Raw genomic sequence first — 22,856 nt, forward strand, 5'->3', positions numbered from 1 at the left:
GACACAGTTTCATATTGCCTATTCTTTGTTTTCCTAGATGGGTGCATGTTTTTCAAAGGTTTTTAATGGATGTCCCTTGAAAATTCACTGTGCATCATCATGGATAAACCCAGATACAAGAGGTAGTACCATGAATTTTTTTATCTGTTCTCTTTGTAAATATTTTTTCCAGCTTGGATATGAGAGCATTTGAACTTACTCATTTTTTAATAATTATTTATTGTCAAAGTGATGAACAGAGGGGTTACAATTTCATACGTAAGGCAGTGAGTACATTTCTTGTTCAACTTGTTACCTCCTCCCTTGTTCTCCCCCACCTCCCCATTCCCCTTTTCCCTCCCCCATCCCCCCCATGAGTTGTACAGTTGGTTTACACTAAATGGTTTTGTAAGTATTGCTTTTGGAATCGCTTGTCTTTTTATCTTTTGTCTCTCTATTTTGATCTTCCCTTTTGAACTTACTCATTTTCTGAATATCTTTCTGTGTGAATAAAAAAATGTTATTGTTAAATTTTACGGTAAAACTCAAAACATAACAGTGAAACTATGTTTCTCTAACTGACTTCAGTGATGGCAGAGATACATGGCATTAGAGTTTCACTATAGTCCCCATGTCACCATAATAAACCATAAGCATTAAACACTCTTATTCTTCCAGAAGTAATGTTGCACAGTAGCAGTTCAGGTAGCCACTGTAGAAGGAATAAAGCCACAGTAAATTGAGTATTTAAAGACTGCATCAGACAGTCGCAGACAGTCTCCAACTTTTAAAGAGGCCATCATCAGGCACTTAAGCAGAAATCTGTGTTTTTGTTATACTGTATCTGAATATTTATCTGTCTATGTAAGATTAACACAGTCCTAGAAACTTCTGTGTGTGTTAATAAGAACATATATGTATTCCTGTCCAAGCTCCAAGACAGATGCTTTCATTTCAGTTAGAGAAATTGATACTGAAATTCATTGCTTCACAGCTAGTTGACAGTAGAGAGCTTCAGTTTGAACCCTGTCCTGTCTGACCATAACTCTTTTGCTATAAAATACCTACAGTCGGGGCTAGAGATGTGGTTTAATGGTAGAGTGCTTGCCTAGCATGCGTGGAGCCCTGGGTTTGATTCCTCAGTGCCACATAAAAAGAGAGTAGCACTGTGGCTCAGGAAGTAGAGTGGCAAAGCAACAACAATAACAAAAAATACCTACAGTCATCTGAAATGCTTGGCAGTTTAAGAATTTTCTTGACGTTCTAAATTGTTCGCCACATACCTCAGTCTAATATGGAGAAGCTCTTAACTTGTTCTTTTATAACATACTGAAAAAAGTGTAGACAGGACTGTTCCAGCCTTGTGTGACCTTCTGTGATAATGACAAGCCTAGCAGGAGGGACTGGGTTTTACTTAACTTATTAACAGGTAATAATGAGATCCTGGGTTTTTATGTGAATGTTTATAATAATAATAATAATCACTAGAAAAAATTATCCTATATAATTTCTTTTTATGTGTGTGCTGGTCCTGGGGCTTGAGTCAGCCTGGGCATTGACCCTGAGCCTTTGTTGCTCACAGCTAGTGCTCTACTCTTGGGCCACAGCTCCCCTTCCAGCTTTTAGGTGGTTAATTATAAATAAGAGTCTCGTGGACTTTCTTACCAAGGCTAGTTTCAAACCTTGATCTTCAGATCTTAGCTTCCTGAGTAGTTAGGATTACAGCACAAACCACTAGCACCCAAATATAAAAATATTATCTGTATTGGCTGTTCTTGATCTATGTTGTATATGTCAGTTATACGCCATCCTCTCTTCAGTGATTGCCAGACAGTTGCCTCTGGTGAGTTAAAAGTTCAGCATGCCTCTCTGTAGATGACCCCTGAGGACCCTTTCTTCACAGCTTTGAGGTTAATACTTACATATCACTCAAATATTTAATCATTGAAATATTTAATCTTGTCTTTATATTAGAAACATTTGCAGTAGTTTTTAGTAGTTAATACATTTATGTAACTTGAAAGCATACAAATCCTTTAAAATAATCTTATTAAAATCAAGTAATGAAATACTTTTGCTACTTTAGATCAATACTTGATATTTGGTGCGGAAGAAGGGATTTATACCCTTAATCTTAATGAACTTCATGAAACATCAATGGAACAGGTATGTTACTTGTATATTCTTTAATCCTTTTATTTTTAAGTTACTATTTTTCACTGGTACTCTCGTATCTTCTTATTCATAAAACCTTCCTGGAGTATAATCTGTTTACCACAATTCATAGGACTAGTTTGCACCCTTGAGAAGCTCAAGTTCTAGGGAAAGCAGACAAATGAAGCAGTAACAACAGTGCTCAGGTTTAGGTGTCATGCTAAGAATGAGTTAGATGTCACCAGTACCTCCCTCCTGTGAGGAGATATAAAAGATATGTTTGAGATGGAACTTAAGTGATGATCAGAAAAAGGACAGATGAGTGAGTATTACAAAATTGCATGGCCAGTGTGGGGAGCAGTGATTGGACAATTTGACTGGAGTCTAAACCTGTAACAACGGAGAGAACTGGGTAGGTAGGAAACACCAAATCCCAGAGCTCTGTGTATCATGTTAATGATCATAGTTCTGTTCTAGACAGATCTACAGTCAGGTGGAAGATGAGACTAGAGACTGTGGCCAGTGAGTAAAAAAGTGTTGAGTTTGGTCAGAAATAGAGAACAGAATGGGGTCTAGAACATTGTGTGGGGGACATTTTTTATCATCACAGTCCTAAAGGGAGCTTTTCACATTTAGTACCCCAGAGGCAGAAACTCAAGGCAACATGCAAAAATGTTAATGATGAGGATATTAATAATGAATAACTACATAAACCTTACTATTTACTAAGCAATTATTTTCTTTCTTTAAAGTATATTGATGCCCTTTTCTTTGCCCTGAGTACTAACCATTTTCAAGCTTCCAGAAGTGCTTCTCAGGTCTAACTTACTAATTTCACTAAGGAATTCTGTCTGTGCATGTGTGTGTATCCTTTATTATCGATGAGTTTTTATCATATTTTCTCAGCTTCTTCCTCACCTTCATACTTAGGTATTTTTCTATTCTGTGTTCCACAACATCACAGTTCTTTTTTCTGTATCTTCCATGTATGCATATGCACCTTCATAAGTATTTTAGAGGGAGTACACAGAAGAGTCAACCCCAAAACCAAAACAAACGAAAACATGTTTTGAGACATTTTCTTCATAGTTTCTTCCTATATAGTCTTCACCATAAGAGCAACTTGAGCTAATCCTACCATGTTTTAGACTGAAATTATATTGCTATTTTTTCCTTCCACATAGATATGTATGTATGTATGTGTACTACCTTGTTAAAAATACTTCATACAATGAATTTCTATTAGAATTGTATTCTAAAGAACTGCCCACTGATAAGACAACTTACATGATTAATGTGTATATATTTAAATCACTGTGATGTATTAATATTTGTAAACTTAGTATATTTTTTTACTAGCTATTCCCTCGAAGATGTACATGGTTGTATGTAATGAACAACTGCTTGTTATCAATATCTGGTAAGTCTTTTAATTTTTTTTATATTAATAGTTGGGATGGCTTGTTATTAGTTCTTATATTATTTATTTTCTTACAGGCAAAGCTTCACAGCTTTATTCTCATAATTTGCCTGGGCTGTTTGATTATGCAAGACAAATGCAAAAGTTACCTGTTGCTATTCCAGCACACAAACTCCCTGACAGAATACTGCCAAGGTAATTGTGCATTTAGTTCTGCTATCATCCGTAAAGATAATTCATTCTAATACCAAAGGCTAGGAAAAGTAAAAGAGCTTTTGGTTTTGTTTAAGAGAAATCATGTATAATGAAAATCATAAGTAATATATTTTAGCAAGAACTTTTCATGTTCTTGTTCTAAAATTATTCTACTTTATGCTTTCCAATTACATTAAACTTTTTCTCTCTGAATTTTTAATTATCTTTTCCTTACAGAGCTAATTTTTTCCTATAATATTACATTTCATGTAATGCCCTTTTGACTTTTTTTATTAATTTGAATAAAATGAATTTTAAGTAAAATTTCTAAGGCTAGAAAATGAAATGATTTATTGAATAAATGTTTTTGCACTTGGAGATAATTACTTAGAAGTTAAAAGAGTTTTGCTTTTGTATTTCCTTGGCATTTTAATTATACCATGCTCTTTTGTTTATTATAATATTGACCCTCATTTGTTGTCTAAAGGTTTTCTAAATCATAAATAAATTATAAGTTATATTTTACAAAACATTATAATACAACCATTCCTCCCTTACAGATTTTTTATAAATTATGTAAACCTTTACTTTGAAGTACCATGAGAATCTCTTGTTCTCAATTACTGAGTTTGCAGTGTAACTAAGATTTACCCATTTGTGCACAAAAACTTTTGATTTTTGTTTTGCTTCATTTTTATTGTAAAGGTGATTTACAGAGGGGTTACAGTTACATAAGTCAGATAATGGGTATATTTCTTTGTGAACAGTGCAGTGCCCCTCTCTCATTTTCTCCCAATTTTTCCCTCCCTTCCCTTCCCCCTAGTTGTATAGTATACATTTCCAACACAGTGTCTAGTATCACTGCTGTATTAGTTCACCCTTTGTCCCACTGTCAAAAACTTTACAAAGTAACCTTCTACTGGAAATTATTCAAAACTGTTTCACATACTATTTAAAAATATAACAAACTTAATTGGACATTTTATGATAACTGAGTTGTGATTACCAACTTTATTATATGTTGTTATATAATATCTGTATTTGGAGTTTAGGGTGTTGCGCTACAACTGGCCTTGGTAACTGTTTTCTTTCCATAGGGATCGTCTGCCCTTACTTTTCTCCCAGCTATACTTTGTGCTGGTGTTTATCTGTGTTATCTATCCAACCTCTGCATCTAATTTTCTAATTTGATAATCCAAAATCCTTAGGTCACAAAAAGCAAACACCAAGCTTTCAAGTGTACATGATTGTCTTCAAGAAGTATATGACACATAAACTTCAATGCAAGTAGAGCTCTTTTTCTTTTAAAAAAAAGAAAAGAAAAAACATTTTTGCCATGCATGTGCTCTTGTTTTTAGCTGTCTTTAGTTCTTCCAGTTACATAATATACAAAATGAAGTGTCCTGTCCTTCATACAGATGAGACAGAACTTAATAAGTTACTGCCTTTCCTTTAAGGAATTTCCAAACAGTAGGATTTTCCCCTGTATAGGTACTCGCCTTTCACATGTTTCAGAGATTTTGTTATAATTAATAGATCATATTTCTAATACCCACAAAAATCTCATTCTAAAGCTTCCTTATCAATCAGTTACTACAAAACATATTTTGTTTGTTTTGAAGTACTAGAACTCAGTTCCGCTTATTAGCCAAGTGCTGTATTACTTGAGCCATGTCCCGTCTGACTTTTAATTTGCTTTTCAGATAGAATCTCAGGTTAATTTTTGCCCATTCTGGCCTTGAACAGCAATCCTCCTATCTCTGCCTCCCAAATAGCTGGAATAACATACATGTGCTACCGTTCTTAGTCATAAAACCTCTTAATTCTTCCACTAATAGGCAAGAATTCTAAAAACACCTTAGCCTGATAGTATTGTGTCCATGTATTGTATCATTCTGTCACCCATACCTGGAGCCCAACTTAAACTTCCTCAGACTGAGCATCTCTCATTCTAGTTCTGAATTTCATGGTAGTCATTCTGAAAACAAGTACTTGTTGTACCAGATTATAACTCTTCTGTAGGAAAGCATAAGCTTTAGAATCTAAATTGATTTTAATTTAAAATTATATAATTACTTTGAGTAAATTTATCTGTTAAATGGAATCAGAATTCTTACCATGTGGGTTTTTTTCAAAATTATGTATGTAAAGTACCTTCCATGGTATCTGGCACCTAGTAAGGCTATTACAAAATTGAACCAGTTGTCACCAGTAATGGACAAGGTAAATTTTTTTTCAAATTTTTATTATCAAACTGATGTACAGAGAGGTTACCGTTTCATACGTTAGGCATTGGATACATTTCTTGTACTGTTTGTTACCTTGTCCTTCATACCCCCCTCCCTCTGGACAAGGTAAATTTATCTGTGCCTATAAAAAATGTCCTACATTAAATTTTAAATATTAAATGTCCTGCATTAAATAGTTGCTTAACTGATTTAGGATTCTCAGTGATCGCATGTTGATAAAATTACTCTTATTGCCTTTTCTAAAATCATAATTAAATTTAAGACAACCTGTAGGTCACAATAGAACATTACTATATATTTTTTTACAGTGCTACACAGTGTGTTTCCCATGGCTAGACATTCAGTGAATTCATTTTTAATTCTAAGCCATGCTTACTAGTTGATTATTTTCCAACCTGTATCATACTTTTCCTTTTGTTTTTAAGACTCTATCAGTCAATTAATCCCCTCAAGTTTTGACAAGGCCAGTAACTTACACTATAAGTTAGCCTGATATGATGCATGCCTATAATAATAGCACTTGGGAGACAGTGAGTTTGAAGCCAGCTTGGTTGGACTACATAACAAGACTCTGTGTGTGTGTGTGTCTGTCTGTCTGTCTGTCTGTCTGTCTGTCTGTCTGTCTGTCTGATACTGGGGCTTAAACTCAAGGCCTTGAGCTTGCTTAGCTATCTTTCTTGCAGCTAGTGTTTAGTGTTCTACCATTTAAGCTATGCCTCCAGTCCAACTTTTTGCTGCTTGTTTTTGGAACTGGAGTCTTGTGGACTTTTCTGCCCAGACTGGCTTTGAACATTGTTCCTCTAGGTCTCAGCCTCCTGAGTAGCTAAGATGATAAGAATAAACATTGGTCCAAAAGAAAAAGCCTAAGTTTGATTTGAGAGTTAGGAAAAAAGTTCACAAGTGTGGATCCTGTTGCCAGTGGAAATATGAGAGGAGTTACATTCCAATACTTAAAATTCTGAAACACACTTTGGTCAGGTTAAGCTGTGGGGAAGTTTTGTCTTTTGTTTTGAGCTGCATGAAATGTTGATGAACATCTGAAGGTGCATTTGTTAAATCAAAACTATAATTTATAGAAATGTACGGCTTTTCCTTTTGTATGGTTAGTGAAATAAAACAATGAGGTGTTTTAGTCAGAATTATTATTTATGTACCAAGAAAAGTAGTTCACCTAAACAGCACTTAGAAATGCTAACAATTTTTTAGCAATTTCTAGCAATCAGAATAGTTTTCATTTAAATTGACCCAAAAGGGATGGTAGTAGATTTTTCAAAGTTGAATTACTGAACAGTGAATAGACTGAGCAGTGGATGGACATAGATAGAGTGACACTAGAATAGAGGACTTTGCTTTCTCAATTACTTAGTAAGAGAACATCAGCATCAGTCCCAGCCTCAGGTTTCTATGGCATGATTCCCTCTCAGAATTTTTGGACATGTTTAGTGACACAGAACATGTAAAGTTCATGGCACTTAGCAAGGACTCAGTATGATGATTACAGACTTCCATAAATATAAAGTCCATCTCTCAAAATATACCAAATGTTCAGCACCACAATGTTATATGTGCTTGGTTAATATTCACTTCTACAGAGACAAGAATATCCATCCAAAAAGTTCTTCTAAACTTATTTGGAACTAAACTCAGTATAACATACATGCTGTACAATTTTATATAGAATTGTCCAACTCTGATCTTAAACAGTGCAAAGAATTAGTTATTAATATTTGGAACATTTTTATAGTTTAAAGGAGCTTAAATATACATATAGACGTCAAGAAGTTTGATCTGAATTTTATAGAACTAGGAGTCTTCATTATTTTACCTTTTGAGTGTGTATATATATGGTATGCAGGTTTTTTGTTGTTGTTTGCTTTTTGATGCCAGTCCTGGGGCTTGAATTCAACCTGGATGTTGTCCATGAGCTTCTTGTGCTCAAGGTTAGCACTCTACCACTTGAGCCCCTGCTGGCTTTTTTGGTGTTTAATTGGAGATAAGAGTCTCAGAGACTTGTGATCTTCATATCTCAGCCTGGTAAGTAGCTAGGATTACAAGTGTGAGCCCCAGCATCCAGCAAAGTATAGTTTTTCAAAATGATTTGAAGTGAGTATTTACCTATTAAATTTAAATGGTGTTAAAAATAAACTACCATATACAATTTGAGAAGGGAGGGGAGGGAGGGAAAAACTAAGAAAAAAATAAGGGAAGGGATGACACTGTTCAAAAAGAAATGTACTAATTACCTGACTTCTGTAACTGTAACCCCTCTGTATATCACCTTTACAATAGCAATAAAAAATTTTAATGGATGTTTATAGATCCAGGTGTATAAAAAATTACAGGCCTACTTTAAGTTCTTTATCTCATTATACACATTTTCTATTCATTTGTTATAATTATTAATACATACTAGTTACATATACTAATGAGAATCCCTGAACTATTTCCCGGCATGTATACAGCGTGCATGCCTATTCACTCACCTTCTACTCCTGTCTACCTTACTTCCTAACCCTTCCCAGTCCCTCCTAATGCCTCTGCAACTCTTATGTCATGCTTGGTTTATTTTTATATGTGACCAAAAGCATGCAGTACTTGTCCTTCACACAGTATAAATTTATTATATGTGCTAAAAATACCTCCTGCTAAGTTTTTCCTTACCTTTGCTTCATCAGTGGTTTATTTTGGTTCACCAAAATGACAGATTGAACTAATTGAACTCCACTAGGGATGTACGCACTAGAGGGCTGGAGGGGGGACAGGAGAGATAAAGCTAATTAGTATATTTATTTCTGGCTTCTTTTTACATTAAAAAAGAAAGACCTGTGGTCATAGTATTCTGTGTCCTAAATATTTTATAGGTTTTTAAAATATCTAAATCCTTAATCTATTTAAAATTGATCAGGGACATGAGAAAATGATTCAATATAATTTTATTTTTAATATATGACTCACCAGCATCAATTTTTAACTCATCCTTTCACCGCTGATCTGCAACAATACCTGTGTCATATATTGTTTGCCTACATTTGTTAAATACTCATTTTCATTCACATTTAGGAAATTTGCTGTATCAGCAAAAATCCCTGAAACCAAATGGTGTCAGAAGTGTTGTGTTGGTAAGTAAAAATGCAGTGGCAAGTAGCTCTCCGATTTTGCAGAGTGGCTAAAGCAGCTCATTTTAAGCCTTATGGGGTTTTTAAACAGTATGCCATGCCCCAAGACATTCTGCCCTCCCCCCCCCAAGTAAATCACATTTCTTGATTTCTGCATCCCTATGTAGAGTAAGCCTGATATATGTTATAGCACCTTGCATATAACAGGTGTTTGAAAGTAATTTGTTGACTGGATAAATGGAGAAAGTGATACACTTTTAAAAATTATAGCACTTTGGGGCTGGGGATATGGCCTAGTGGCAAGAGTGCTTGCCTCGTATACATGAGGCCCTGGGTTCGATTCCCCAGCACCACATATATAGAAAATGGCCAGAAGTGGCGCTGTGGCTCAAGTGGCAGAGTGCTAGCCTTGAGCAAGAAGAAGCCAGGGACAGCGCTCAGGCCCTCAGTCCAAGCCCAGGACTGGCCAAAAAAAAAAAAATTATAGCACTTTATCACATTGTATTCTCAAAAGTGACTCTTAGTGTTCATTGTGCTTAGTAAAGCTATGAAACTGCATTCATTCAGCATGTATCCCCTACCTTTAGTGTGTGAAATCTCATGATTGTGATATGATGGTTATCGTCTGCCTGTGCACATACCCTTAGACTAAATTGTTTTTCCTCTAGTTTTTCTGTTTCCATGTAACAGAAACAAAAAAAAAAAGTAGTTTCCTTCCTTTAAGCTACTAGTGTTATAGAAGGAAGCAAATATATTGTCACTACACCACCAGATAAAATGTGCAAAGAACTCTTAATATAGGGTAACTGAAGATGGCATTTGGGCTAGGTGTCCAAAGAATTTATGAATGGATGTGGGGGGGGGGGTTCCAAACAAAAGAAATGATATAAACATGTGAATGAGAAAAAAATCATAAAGTATACATAACACCTGCTGAGTATTACAGCTTAGCTGAGAGTACAGGTAGTACAAAGAATGGTAAGTTTGTGTGTGCTATTAGACTGGAGGAAGCATGTGAAGCCATGTGTGAACATGAACTTTATTCACTGCACAGTAAGGAAGGTTTAGAGCTTCGGTAGTAGCAACAGGAAGAGAAAGGAAGGGGGAAAATGGGAGAAACAACTGAAGCCTTGAACCCAGAATGACAGAGGTGTTCATGGGAAGCAAGAACTGCTGGTTTGGGGCAAAGGAGGATGACCAGATTGAGTTTAGACATAATGATTTAGATAACAGCTTAAAAAGTCTACCTGTCTGAGATGGCTCTGCATGAAGAGAAAGGAACCTTAGTTGCCTGTGTAGACTTTTTCTGGGTTGGTTTTTGTTTTGTTTTGTTTTCGGTTAGGTAATTTTGCTGTTGCCTGTCTCTATTGCCTGTCTCTATTGTTGCCTGTACTATTCCAAACCTATGTAAAGTTTGTGAATTTTACTGCTGCTACCCTTTTTCAGTTTCATTTTAATTTCAACTATATTTGTTTTACATCTTTTTTTTTTTTTTTTTTTTTTTTTGCCAGTCCTGGGCCTTGGACTCAGGGCCTGAGCACTGTCCCTGGCTTCCTTTTGCTCAAGGCTAGCAGTCTGCCACTTGAGCCACAGTGCCACTTCTGGCTGTTTTCTGTATATGTGGTGCTGGGGAATCGAACCCAGGGCCTCATGTATACGAGGCAAGCTCTCTTGCCACTAGGCCATATCCCCAGCCCCCTTTGTTTTACATCTTAAGCATAAGAAAAACTTAAACTCTGAGGTGATTCAATTTTATTACTTTTTATTTTTATTATAAGATTCCGTTAAGTCTGTAATCTTTTCAAAGAGACCATAGGCATTCAATAAAGGAGGTAGGAGGTATAGACAAATACTTTATATCCTAGAACCAGAGCATTATTGCCTCTGAATGTTCCCGCCCGCCTTCTGTAAAACACCTGAACGTATGTGTCCTATCAATCTGTCAGCTTCTCCCCAGAATCTACCCTGACCCCTTTCTTCAGAATGGTGCATCCTCAACTAAGTGCCCTGCTATGATACACCTACTCCTTCCTGACCCTCAGCCATAGAGCAGATAAAATTGCTTTCAGTCATGATGGTGCTTCTTTTCACCCTTCTGTCTAATTAAAGTTGGACCAGCAATCAGCTTGCTTTCTTTTTTTGAACATGCAACTATTACTGTAAAGTAGAACTCATGTTTACTTGTTTGCCTTGACAGTGAGAAATCCTTACACAGGCCATAAATACCTATGTGGGGCACTTCAGACAAGCATCGTTCTATTAGAATGGGTTGAACCAATGCAGAAATTTATGTTAATTAAGGTAAGCAGGAAAATCAGCCTATGATATTCTTATTGTAAAAACGTGTTAACTTTTCTGTTCTTTGGAAGAAAACATGTTTTCAGTTGATGCTCCAGATAATTTAATGATTTGAGCTTCTGTGGCAGTCTGGTGAAAAGTCTCCATAGTTGCAATAAATTCTTGTTCACCTGGCAAAAGGTTGGAGAAACTAGAGAAATATTTCAAGGGTGTATTAGTAAAGAGCTGGAATCCTAATACCAAAAAGAATGTGTTGTCAATATCTTCTCTGCTTTGTCCTACTCTATCAAAGCAGAACAACATCCTATAGGTTAGTGTCTCCAAGGATAAAGGATAACTACAGTGAGGAGGAAATGACTTGTTTGGGTTATATATTTTTACACACCAGCTAACTTGCCCAGTTCTTCCTATGGGTATTTTTGGGTTTGAGGCGTTCTGCTTCAGTTTCTTTATAAACTTTAAAATATATTTAAGATAACCTTTTAAAATGTATGAAGTACTAGCTCAAGTACATCAAGGAAATAACAGATGAATTTTAGGACTGTCTTTGTTGTGTATGTGGGTTAAGTGTTCTTATTTTATGAGCATTTGATCCCTCTGTAGAAACTGAAGTCAGATTATCACTAAACTTTGTAACATTGAAATAGGATGTTTAAAATATTGACTTCCTGTTACTTAAAAAACCTACAAGTGACTAAAGGCTCTGAGTTTTCATATTACTGTTAACATCAAACTGAACTGGAACTAAAGAGATTAAAAGTTTCAAGAATTTGAAACATTGAGTCTATGTTTTTGGGAGTCTGGCTCACTTTGCTTAGTATGATTTTTTTTCCAAGTCTTTGTTTTCTTACGAGTACCCTAGGAATTGCATATATGTGTGTCTGAATTAGAGAAGGGAAGGGGAACACAAAATGGTGAGACAAAGGGTAAAAGGCCAACCAGTGCACCAGCAATACTTAAAAGAGAATATGTTGTAAACTAAGTTGTACAGATGTTCAACTGGGAGAGAGGGAGGAAGGTGGGAGGAAAATGAGGGAAGAGGTAACAAGTTTGACAAGAATTGTACTCATTATCTTACATCTGTACATCTGTATATCACATTGACAATAAAAAGAAAACAGAATTTGAAACATTGAGGTAATGATTTCACCAATAAATTCACTGAGAGAAATTCTTTAAACTGAAAGCTGAAGGGAAATAGCTTTATGCATTTTATGTAGCAAAAAGCTAGTAAATGCAGCCCATGTGTGACAGAACAGTTTTATTCTCAGCTTCTCTTGGTTCTTGCTTATTTACCCTAAGTGAGGAGTGGTAAAATCTATGGAGTTTGGTCTCTCTACCTGCCCTCCCTCTCTTCTTCCTTCTTTTTTAAGTCTCCCTTAGTTAAGTCCTGGTTTCTTTCATTCCTAACTCCTGCAAAATGTAAGACAATTCCATGTCAGTTATTCATATATATGGATGGCCTGATTAGACTTTAGTGACAATGACTACATGTCATCTGACAAGTTAAATCATTTCTCCCCATCTATAATGAAAGGCTCTTTCTCTATTAAAGGAATTTTAAATGCCAAGAGCATAAAGAAGAGATTTTTTTTTTCTTTTTGCCAGTCCTGGGCCTTGGACTCAGGGCCTGAGCACTGTCCCTGGCTTCTTTTTGCCCAAGGCTGGCACTCTGCCACTTGAGCCACAGCGCCACTGCTGGCCATTTCCAATATATGTGTGCTGGGGAATTGAACCCAGGGCTTCATGTATGAAAGGCAAGCACTCTTGCCACTAGGCCATATTCCCAGCCCTGAAGAAGGGAATATAGACTTTGACATAGAAAGCTTAGAAATTAACCCACCCATGGCTATTTATTTATTTGGTGGTACTGGAGTTTGAACTCAGGTCCTCATGCTTTCAAAGCAGTTGTAATACTACTTGAACCATGCACGCCTCCATCCTCTTTTTTATTTCAGTTACTTTTTGAACAGGGCCTCGTATTTTTTCTGGGGACAGGTCTGGGTCTCCTGCAAGACTTTGATACACTTCCTCTCCTTAAATTCCCTGAGTTATAAGCCCTTGCCTACTTACCTTCATCTCCCTTTCTTTCTCTACTTCAAGATTTTTTTGTTACTATTGTGGGGCTTGAACTCAGGGCCTGGGCACTGTCCCTGAGCTCTTCAGCTCTACCACTTTGAGCCACAGCACCACTTCCAGTTTTCTGGTGTTTAACTGGAGATAAGAGTGTCATGGACTTTCGGCCCAGGCTAGGTCCAAGCTGTGATCCTCAGATCTCAGCTTCCTGAGTAACTAGGATTACAGGCATGAGCCACCATTGCCCAGCCTGATTCAAAATTTATATATGTATACTGTTTCTTTATTTGAAACTATTTTGGTTTATGTTCATTGTGATCTATGACTTAGTCATACTAAACATCCTCTTCTTTTTGGCAGTACTGGCTTTGAACTCAGGGTCAAAACATTCTTGGACTTTCTGCATTTTTCTTCTTAGTAACATTTCTGACAGCTTTTGCTTTAGTATGCTACATTTTTATCTTGAATATCAGGTAGAAATTAAAGGCCTTCCCAATAGCCTTGTGTATGCTAGGAACTAAATATAATGCTATTTATTAGAGAAAAAAATGAGTAAGATGTAAAGACCAGTATTGATAACCAAGAGCATTGGATTTAACCCATAAAGAGAAGAACAAGTTCTGTTATGACTCGGACACTGCTTAGTTATTATTTCAGGCTGAATTCTAGGAGTGGCTTGCTTAAATGCTGAGAAAGAGCTAGAAATGTTTTCAAGGGAATTCTTTAACTTGTTTGAACTACTTAGAAATATGATAGATGCCTAAAAGGAAAGCTTCTAGAGGCATAGGTGGGGTATGTTGGTGGAGTGTCTGCCCTGGGCAGGACATGTAGCAGCCTGAGAGAAGGCAGGATCTGGGACAGCAAGTACACAAAGCATAGCAAGTAAAGCTGTGCTTTACAACCACAAGTGCCACATTAAACTAGTCATGATAACCCATCTCACCTTTCATTTTCCTTAAAATGTATGAGTTTCCAGAACAAAAGTAAATCATATTCAGTAACTTTGTTTAATTTTAGCAATACTATTTGAAAAATACACAGAAAATGCAACCCAGTTATAAGTGATAAATTGTTAGAATGGGCATAACAAAATACATATGAGACTTTTTTTTCCTTTCAGTACTGGAGTTTGAACTCAGGGACTCAAGTTTGCTTGACTTATTTGCTCAGTGCTTTACCACTTGAGCCATGCATTTAACAATTATGCTGTTAAAAAAAACGAAAACCACCTCCTCAGATTTCCTTACGACATGCTTCCAGTCACCTCCTGTCTTTTCTTTAAGGAAATGAGAAAAATCTGCTTTCCTTGTTCTAGTATATACACATGTATCCCTAGACATTAAAATTTATTCTACCTGATTTTCAGCAGCATAAAAGTAGAATCAGAAAGCATATATACATTTGTTTCTACTGTTTTTTTGTGCAGCATTTTAATTATGTAGTCATTGGACATAGCTAAGTTGTTCATTCTCATTAATTTCCCATGTGAGTATCCATTCACTATTAATAAGCATTTGAGTTATTTTCAGTTTCATGTTATTCTAAACAGAAATGCCATAAACGTTTTTTGCATGTCTTTCATGCATATGTCTCTGTTCTCTAGAATGTAAACCTAGAAGTAGTATTGTTGGGCCACAGGAGCGCATATCTTCAATATTAATGAGCAGTGTAATCAGTATAATCAGCCGGGTTTTCACCAACTTAAACTACTACAGTGTGTCAGCATTCATTGACTCCTCTCTGATGCATGTTATCATTATTCTTTTTCATTTTAGGCCTCCTGACAGGAATGTGTTGTAATCACTGTGGCTTTATTGTCTGATTACTAGGAGTTAGTGTTTTATATTTATACTTTTCCAGATCTGAAATAAAATTATTTCCAACTTATGTAAAATTTATGTTGGTTTTGTTATGACTATAATTAACTGAATAGAAATCACTAGAGCTATAAAAGTAAATATATTTTACCTATGGAACTTTCCATCAGTTATAGGACTATGTCTTGTGCCAGCATTTCTTGCCTCTTTCCCCATGTTTGCTCAGCTGGTAAGGAAAGCAAGAGAGTAATTTAAGGAAATACTGAACTAGAAGATAGGAAACAGGAGACAGGTGATTTCTCTGTTCCCCTCCACTCCAATATACTCAGGCAATTGAATTCTAATTTGAAACATTATTATAGCAATAAGCCTAAAATCTTTGTGGAGATTTTTTTTTTAGTTTTATTGTCAAGGTGATGTACAGAGGGGTTACAGTTACATAAGGTAATGAGCACATTTCTTATCCTACTTGTTACCTCTTCTCTTGTTTTTCTCCCACCTCCCCCCACCCTGGAGGTATTTTGTAGTTCAAACTTGTCTGCATATTCTGAGATTGTGTGACTAGAAAGTGATATTTATAATACACAGCTATTTAATACATTCGTGTAAAACTTAAAACTCTTTTAATTTGTTCTCATAAGATCATTTGACATTTGTTTTCCTTTATTTGATGTATTTCTGTTTCTTCCTCTAGCACATAGACTTTCCTATACCATGTCCACTCAGGATGTTTGAGATGCTGGTCGTTCCTGAGCAGGAGTACCCTTTAGTCTGTGTTGGGGTCAGTAGAGGGAAAGATTTCAACCAGGTGGTCCGATTTGAGACTGTCAACCCAAATTCTACCTCTTCATGGTTTACAGAGTCAGGTTTGTAATGTTTATGGAATTACTAAGGCTAGTACATCTGCTGGTTTTGTAAGTAACAAATTTACTGTATTTCTCAGTAAGCAGAAACTGTGTAGAAAGCCAATCTTGAATAATTACAGTAGTAGAATGGAAGAAAAAATGACTGTTTTAAAGAACTAATTCATTTGACACATTTAAAAGAATTTGATGGCCAAGCATGTGCATGTTGAAAGTTACTGTGTGTGTGTGTGTGTATAGATCCTAGAGCTTGAACTCAGATTGGGGGAGGGGGAGCGGTGCTAGAGCTTGAACCCAGAGCCTGGACACTGTCCCTGACCTTTTGTGCTCAAGGCTAGCACTCTACCACTTTGAGCCACAGCTCCATTTCCAGCTTTTTGGTAGTTAATTGGAGATGAGAGTCTCATGAACTTTTCTGCCTGGACTGTCTTTGAATTGTTGTCCTCTAGTTTTAGCCTCCTGAGTAGCTAGGAGTATAGGCATGAGCCACTACCACCCAACTGAAAATAATTCTCTTATATAATTTATTTTCTTAAATATTGATTTATATTACTTGGTTATACAGCAGGCCCTTCCTTTATAACTCCTTTATAACTACTTACCATTGTTATCTTAGCAAACACACCTAATAATAAACTTTTACAAAAATTTGACTATAGCTTGAAACTGTAATTGTGTTGTGACAAAATAATAGGTGTAGGTAAAATGTGAGTTTTATGCTAAATAAATCAAATTGCCCTCTCACACTTAAAAATATGACCTTTAGAGATTATTAATGTTTATTTTTTCAATACTCCTGTTTGTTATATAACCACTTTCGCTTTTGTTTCCTCTTGAATCTTTTACTATAAAAAACAAGGTCTTGGGCTGGGAATGTAGCTTAGTGGTAGAATGCTTGCCTAGCATGCATGAAGGCCCTGGCTTCGATTCCTCAGTACCACATAAACAGAAAAGGCCGGAAGTGGTGATGTGGCTCAAGTGTCAAGTGGTAGGAAGAAGCCAGAGACAGTGCTCAGGCCCTGGATTTGGGGGTGGGGGGGTGGGCGGGAGGAACAAGGTCTCTTTGACTGCAAAAAAAAAATCATGAATACATTCACAAAAGCCCTAGAGATAACACATGCTGGAGCTAGGACAGTAAACAGACGTGGGTTTCCTTCAAGGGCACCTGGTAGAAGGAAGACTTGGTGATGTCATAAGGTTTCTGAGGCTCACCCAAAGTCAAGGCTTCATTGGCCCTTTTAGATAGCTGGTACTCTACTTTGCAGTTTCTTCCGCTATTTAATGAGAAAGGAGTGTTAAGATTGTTGTCAATAAATTTCAGTTAACGTCTTAATTCCCTCAAACATTTTAATTTTAAATCCTTTCCTTCTAATGGTTGGATGGAATGTTTCCTTTCTTAACAAAAAAAAAAAATTTAGACAGTTGTAGATAGCTTCCTTCAAAGGAACTTCCATTTTACAAAGAATAACTCAACAGTTCAGTTTTTATGTTCATATGTAGCTTTGAGCACATAGTATTTTCACATTATGTGAAAACCTTGGTAAATCATTGTGATGAAAGTAATTCCTCAACCAGACACCTGTGTCTCATGCCTATAATCCAAACTACTCAGGAGGTTGACATCTAAGGATCACAATTCAAAGCCAACCTGGGCAGGAAAGTCCATGAGACTATCTCTAATAAATTACAAAAAAAACTGGAAGTATAGCTGTGGCTCAAGTGGTAGAGTTGTAGCTTGAGCAAAAGAAGCTCAGGAACAGTGCTCAGGCCCTGAGTTGGAGCTCCAGGACTGGCAAAAAGAAAATAATAATTCCTCTACACATTTTGGGAGCACTCGACTCTTCCAAAATGTTTTCATATTTTTAACTTAACTGTGTTGAAAGTAATTTTTTTTCTCGATTTCTTTCATTCAGTATTTATTGCATGTGCTACTACATACCTGCATATAGTATGTACAAAGCCCAGTCTAGCCCTTAGGCTAGTCAGTCCTTCTGAGTTTAAAGTTTTACATCTGTCATAACCATAATTTAGAAGATTAGATTTCTACCTATAAATAAAAATAATGCCATTTCAGGCTAAGCATGCTGGCATACCTGTAATCTCAGTTACTTAGGAAGCAGAGGTAAGAAGATCACAAGTAAAGGCTAGTCCAGAAAAAATGAGTGAGAAGACGCTATCTAAAAAAAACAAACAGGCAAAAGGACAGTTAGGACTTAAGTGGCAAGAGTGCTTACAAATGCAAGTTCCTGTGTTCATTTCTTGGTACTGCAATAAAATAATAACAATGATTATAATGGTGCTACCACTAGTGGCAATGACTGGAACAAACATTATGTTGAATGCTTGCTTCAACATTAGGACCTAGATAGCCTGGCTCAACCATTATATGTGTTTTTCAAAAAATATATATATCCATTCCAAGTACATGGGCCTTAGAATTACTTTTTTTTATGTCTCCTTTGTTGTAGATACTACAGTAAACGTAAGTTTATTGAGCTTTGTTTGTATTATAGATACCCCACAGACAAATGTTACCCATGTAACCCAACTGGAGAGAGATACCATCCTCGTATGTCTAGACTGTAAGTTTTTATTTATGAATATCTTATCTTATTAAGATTGCTTGTATCTTAGCTTCTGAGTGGCTTGTTTTTTTTTCTAGGTTGTATAAAAATAGTAAATCTCCAAGGAAGATTAAAATCTAGCCGAAAATTGTCATCAGAACTCACCTTTGACTTCCAGATTGAATCAATAGGTAAGTCAAAGTTTTATATTTCTTTGGATTATGAACTCCTTAAAATAATTTTATCTAATATTTACTGGAACTAGAAATACTTATTAAGGACTTCTTTTTAAATATATAGGATATAATGAACGCAGGTCACTGTTAGCCTGACTTACACATTCTAGTTATACGTAAATGATGTTACCTTTCTTACATATTTTTGAAAGAAATGTCTAAACATTATTTCTTGCAACCATGGTTTGAATTCCCATTTTCTCCAGACTCATATAGATTCCCTATGAATACTTGAAAATTTGGTACTCAGTATATAGTGGTGCTGGCAAAATGAGTAATGATTAGTATTTGTACACATGTTTCTGATGTCTTTTACCAGTAAAATAAAGGGAATGGCACAGAAGTTTTAGAGGATAAGGCCAGGGGCAAATAGTTTCATCTATTTTACTCCTTGTTTCCTCTTTTACCTAACTGTATCTTTCTCAGAACAAACAAATGATGATAAATCAGTTTAAAGGGATTAAAATTAAATCTTTGTTCTAAAATACATAGCCAAAGTCAGAAAATAAGACCAATAAAGCAGGGTGCCAGTGGCTCATGCCTGGTAATCCTAGCTACTCAGGAGGCTGAGATTTGGGGATCATCATTCAAAGCCAACCCAGGCAAGAAAGTCTATGAGACTCTTATCTCCAGTTAACCACCATAAAACCTGAAGTGGGGCTGTGACTCAGGTTATAATGCTAGCCTTGCACAAAAGAAGCTCTGGGACAGTGCCTAGGCCCTGAATTCAAGCCCCAGAACTGGGGCCGGGGTGGGGAGAGGGTAGGAACTCAGAGGTGTACAGGCCTATATCCTTCAGCACTCTAGGTATAGAAGACTACAACTGGGATGCTGAGTGATAAGACTTAAAGTATCCCACAGGAGAGGAACTGTAATGAGGCTCACTACTTGAGGGATCTGGAAATCAATCATGATGGTTTTATAGGTGATTTTTTTTCCTATCCTTAAAGGAAAAGATAATTCCTGTACTGTATAGGCAAAGAACCCTCAATGAATCGGTGTATAGCACTGTGCTAGAATCAAGCAAGATTAGCATAAATTGTAATCTATGAGCATGAATTTTTGAAAATCTCAACAAAGTACTAGTAAATAGAATTCCATGTTAACAAATAGTAGGCTTTATCCTTGGAAAGCAAGGATGGTTCTGCAGTGAGAAATTACTTCTGTAACATATCACACTAAGGATTAAAAGAAAAAATAACTTGTGAGTCTTCAATACAAGCACAAAATAGAAAGAAATGGGCTTTACCTAGTAGAAAAGCCTATGAAAATGTTTAATGGTTTAGCTATTTCCCTTTGAAGTGAAATATAAGAATGTGGGCTGGGGATATGGCCTAGTGGCAAGAGTGCTTGCCTTGTATACATGAGGCCCTGGGTTCAATTCCCCAGCACCACATATACAGAAAACGGCCAGAAGTGGCACTGTGGCTCAAGTGGCAGAGTGCTAGTCGTGAGCAAAAAGAAGCCAGGGACAGTGCTCAGGCCCTGAGTCCAAGAACCAAGACTGGCCAAAAAAAAAAAAAAAGAAATATAAGAATGCTTATTTTCATCACATTTCAACACTGTCTTATTAGACAAAAAAAGGAAAATATGAAGATTAGAAAGAAGGAATAAATGGATCATTTTGCCAATAGTATATTGTCTGCATAGAATATGCAAGTATAAACAATTACCATAACTAGTAAGGATTCATATTTGCTACATATGAGAAACAAATAATTTGAATTTTTTATTTTAAAAAATGACCCATTTCATGGTGGCAGCAGAATATAAGAATGAATCTACCTGGACATGGTAACACATTGAAGCATACCAAATGTATGACAGTTAGAAAAATTTTTACAGGTAGAGATAAATATCAAGTTTAAATAGTAGTTTGAAGTGAAGAAGGACCAGAAAGAATTGGAATAGAGAGTGATGTCTAGCTGTATTTGTCTTTGTTTAAAACATAAATCTGGCACCAGTGGGTTACACCTGTAATCCTAGCTACTTGGGAAATTGAGATCTGAGGATCATGGTTCAAAGCCAGACCAGGCAACTCTTATCTCCAATTGAACATCAAAAAGCCAGAAGTTGAGGATAGAGCTGTAACTTCAGCAAAATAAGCTCAGGGACAGTGCCTAGGCCCTGAGTTCAAGCCCCAGGACTGTGGCAACACACACACACACACACACACACACACACACACACACACACACACACACACACACACACACACACACCCCAAATGTGGCAGAATGGTAGTTGAGTGGTGGTATATGTGTTTTTCTGTGGTTGACTATACTTTTCTGTATATTCACCATATTTTATTTAAACATTTTTTTTTTTTGCCAGTCCTGGGCCTTGGACTCAGGGCCTGAGCACTATCTCTGGCTTCCTTTTGCTCAAGGCTAGCACTCTGCCACTTGAGCCACAGCGCCACGTCTGGCGGTTTTCTGTATATGTGGTGCTGGGGAATCGAACCCAGGGCCTCATGTATACGAGGCAAGCTCTATTGCCACTAGGCCATATCCCCAGCCCCTTATTTAAACATTTTTTGTCATTTTTACCAAACAAAAATTCTATGACCTGTTTTCCATAAATATTTTTATCAAAAAGATGAAAATATTGTTAAATTCTGAATATAAAAATGTCAGATAAATGTGCAGTATCTGATATTTGTTATTAATTGATGCTATATGAGATAGAAGAATGAAATGATGCTTATCCGTTGAACTTTTGTACTATTAACAGTAATTGAGCTGTTCTTGCCTGCTAGTTTGTCTACAAGACAGTGTGCTAGCTTTCTGGAAACACGGCATGCAAGGTAGAAGTTTCAGATCTAATGAGGTAAGTAATCTTTTAAGTCATATTTATTAATAGTTTTAAGATGCTAGGGGGCTGGGAATATGGCCTAGTGGTAGAGTACTTACCTCATGTACTTGAAGCCCTGGGTTTAATTCCTCAGCACTACATATATAGAAAAAGCCGGAAGTGGTGCTGTGGCTCCAGTGGTAGAGTGCTAGCGTTGAGCAAAAAGAAGCCAGGGACAGTGCTCAGGCTCTGAGTTCAAGCCCCAGGAATGGGAAAAAAAAAAAAAAAGATGCCTGGCCACCGTGGCATTTCTCTATAGTCCCAGCTATTTAGGTCCCAGCTATGCTGGTGGGTGAAAACAGGAGGATCACTTGAGTCCAAGAGTTTCTAAAGTTAAAGAGAACTATTGAACTTCTAACTTTAGAAAATTTCTAAATAACACCAGTAGTAACTTTATTAATGCCTAGTACTTATAATAGTACTTCCTTTAGAGACTTCTTCCTCTTCCCACATTACCCCTCACTCCATCCCTTCTGAACAACTTCATCTATCTTACGTGCTTCCATTTGATCATCCAACCATGATTTCCTTCAGCTTTCCCAGACAATGGCCTGGATTGACAGTGCTGCTGCTGGGTTTCTCTGTCCTCAGGCACCTTACCTTCCTCGTGTTCTAGCAATGATTACCAATGCTGGCAATAAGTAAACAGTTCTACTGGTTCTTAAATTCACCTTGGCCTGTCAGTTAGCCTTTGTGAGTTGAGAATCCTTAAGAGTGAGTGAAATGTAGTATGTAATGTGCTTGCCTGGTCTATAGTAAGAACTGAAGAAACATCTCTGTTACTATTTATTAGCAGGAATTCCCATAAACAGGTTTATCATCTCAAGAAGCAGTTTCAGAACCACTTATGGGGAAGAAGGGAGCAGGAGATAAAAGTCTAGTGCCATATATATATAAACACTAGTCACAGAAAGAAAGGCATCGGAGGCAGGATAAAGTGGATTAAATAAGGAAAGAAGTTTATCTAAAGAAAACACCTGAAAGGGGTTTTCAAACCATACAGCTAGCCCTTTCAAACACTTCCTCCAGAAATGTC

At 36.5% G+C, this 22,856-nt stretch overlaps 1 protein-coding gene across 5 annotated transcripts in view; it reads left to right on the forward strand.

The window, feature by feature from the left end:
• Nucleotides 1-22,856, forward strand: part of Map4k3 (mitogen-activated protein kinase kinase kinase kinase 3) — a 135,949-nt gene that overhangs the window by 107,573 nt on the left and 5,520 nt on the right. For 3 of the 5 annotated variants that reach the window (XM_048353069.1, XM_048353071.1, XM_048353070.1), the window contains 10 exons: nucleotides 38-122; nucleotides 2,066-2,145; nucleotides 3,493-3,553; nucleotides 3,631-3,748; nucleotides 9,058-9,116; nucleotides 11,311-11,414; nucleotides 15,999-16,170; nucleotides 18,681-18,749; nucleotides 18,830-18,922; nucleotides 21,726-21,796. In XM_048353069.1, coding sequence (XP_048209026.1) covers nucleotides 38-122; nucleotides 2,066-2,145; nucleotides 3,493-3,553; nucleotides 3,631-3,748; nucleotides 9,058-9,116; nucleotides 11,311-11,414; nucleotides 15,999-16,170; nucleotides 18,681-18,749; nucleotides 18,830-18,922; nucleotides 21,726-21,796 — 912 coding nt within the window. Of the gene's footprint in view, nucleotides 1-37; nucleotides 123-2,065; nucleotides 2,146-3,492; nucleotides 3,554-3,630; nucleotides 3,749-9,057; nucleotides 9,117-11,310; nucleotides 11,534-11,680; nucleotides 12,306-15,998; nucleotides 16,171-18,680; nucleotides 18,750-18,829; nucleotides 18,923-21,700; nucleotides 21,797-22,856 lie in introns of those variants that run through there. The other 2 variants (XR_007211920.1, XR_007211921.1) reach the window with 2 other exon arrangements.

The sequence above is a fragment of the Perognathus longimembris genome, chromosome 8 (genome assembly GCF_023159225.1).
Source record: "Perognathus longimembris pacificus isolate PPM17 chromosome 8, ASM2315922v1, whole genome shotgun sequence".
In the NCBI taxonomy this organism is placed as follows: Eukaryota; Metazoa; Chordata; class Mammalia; order Rodentia; family Heteromyidae; genus Perognathus; species Perognathus longimembris.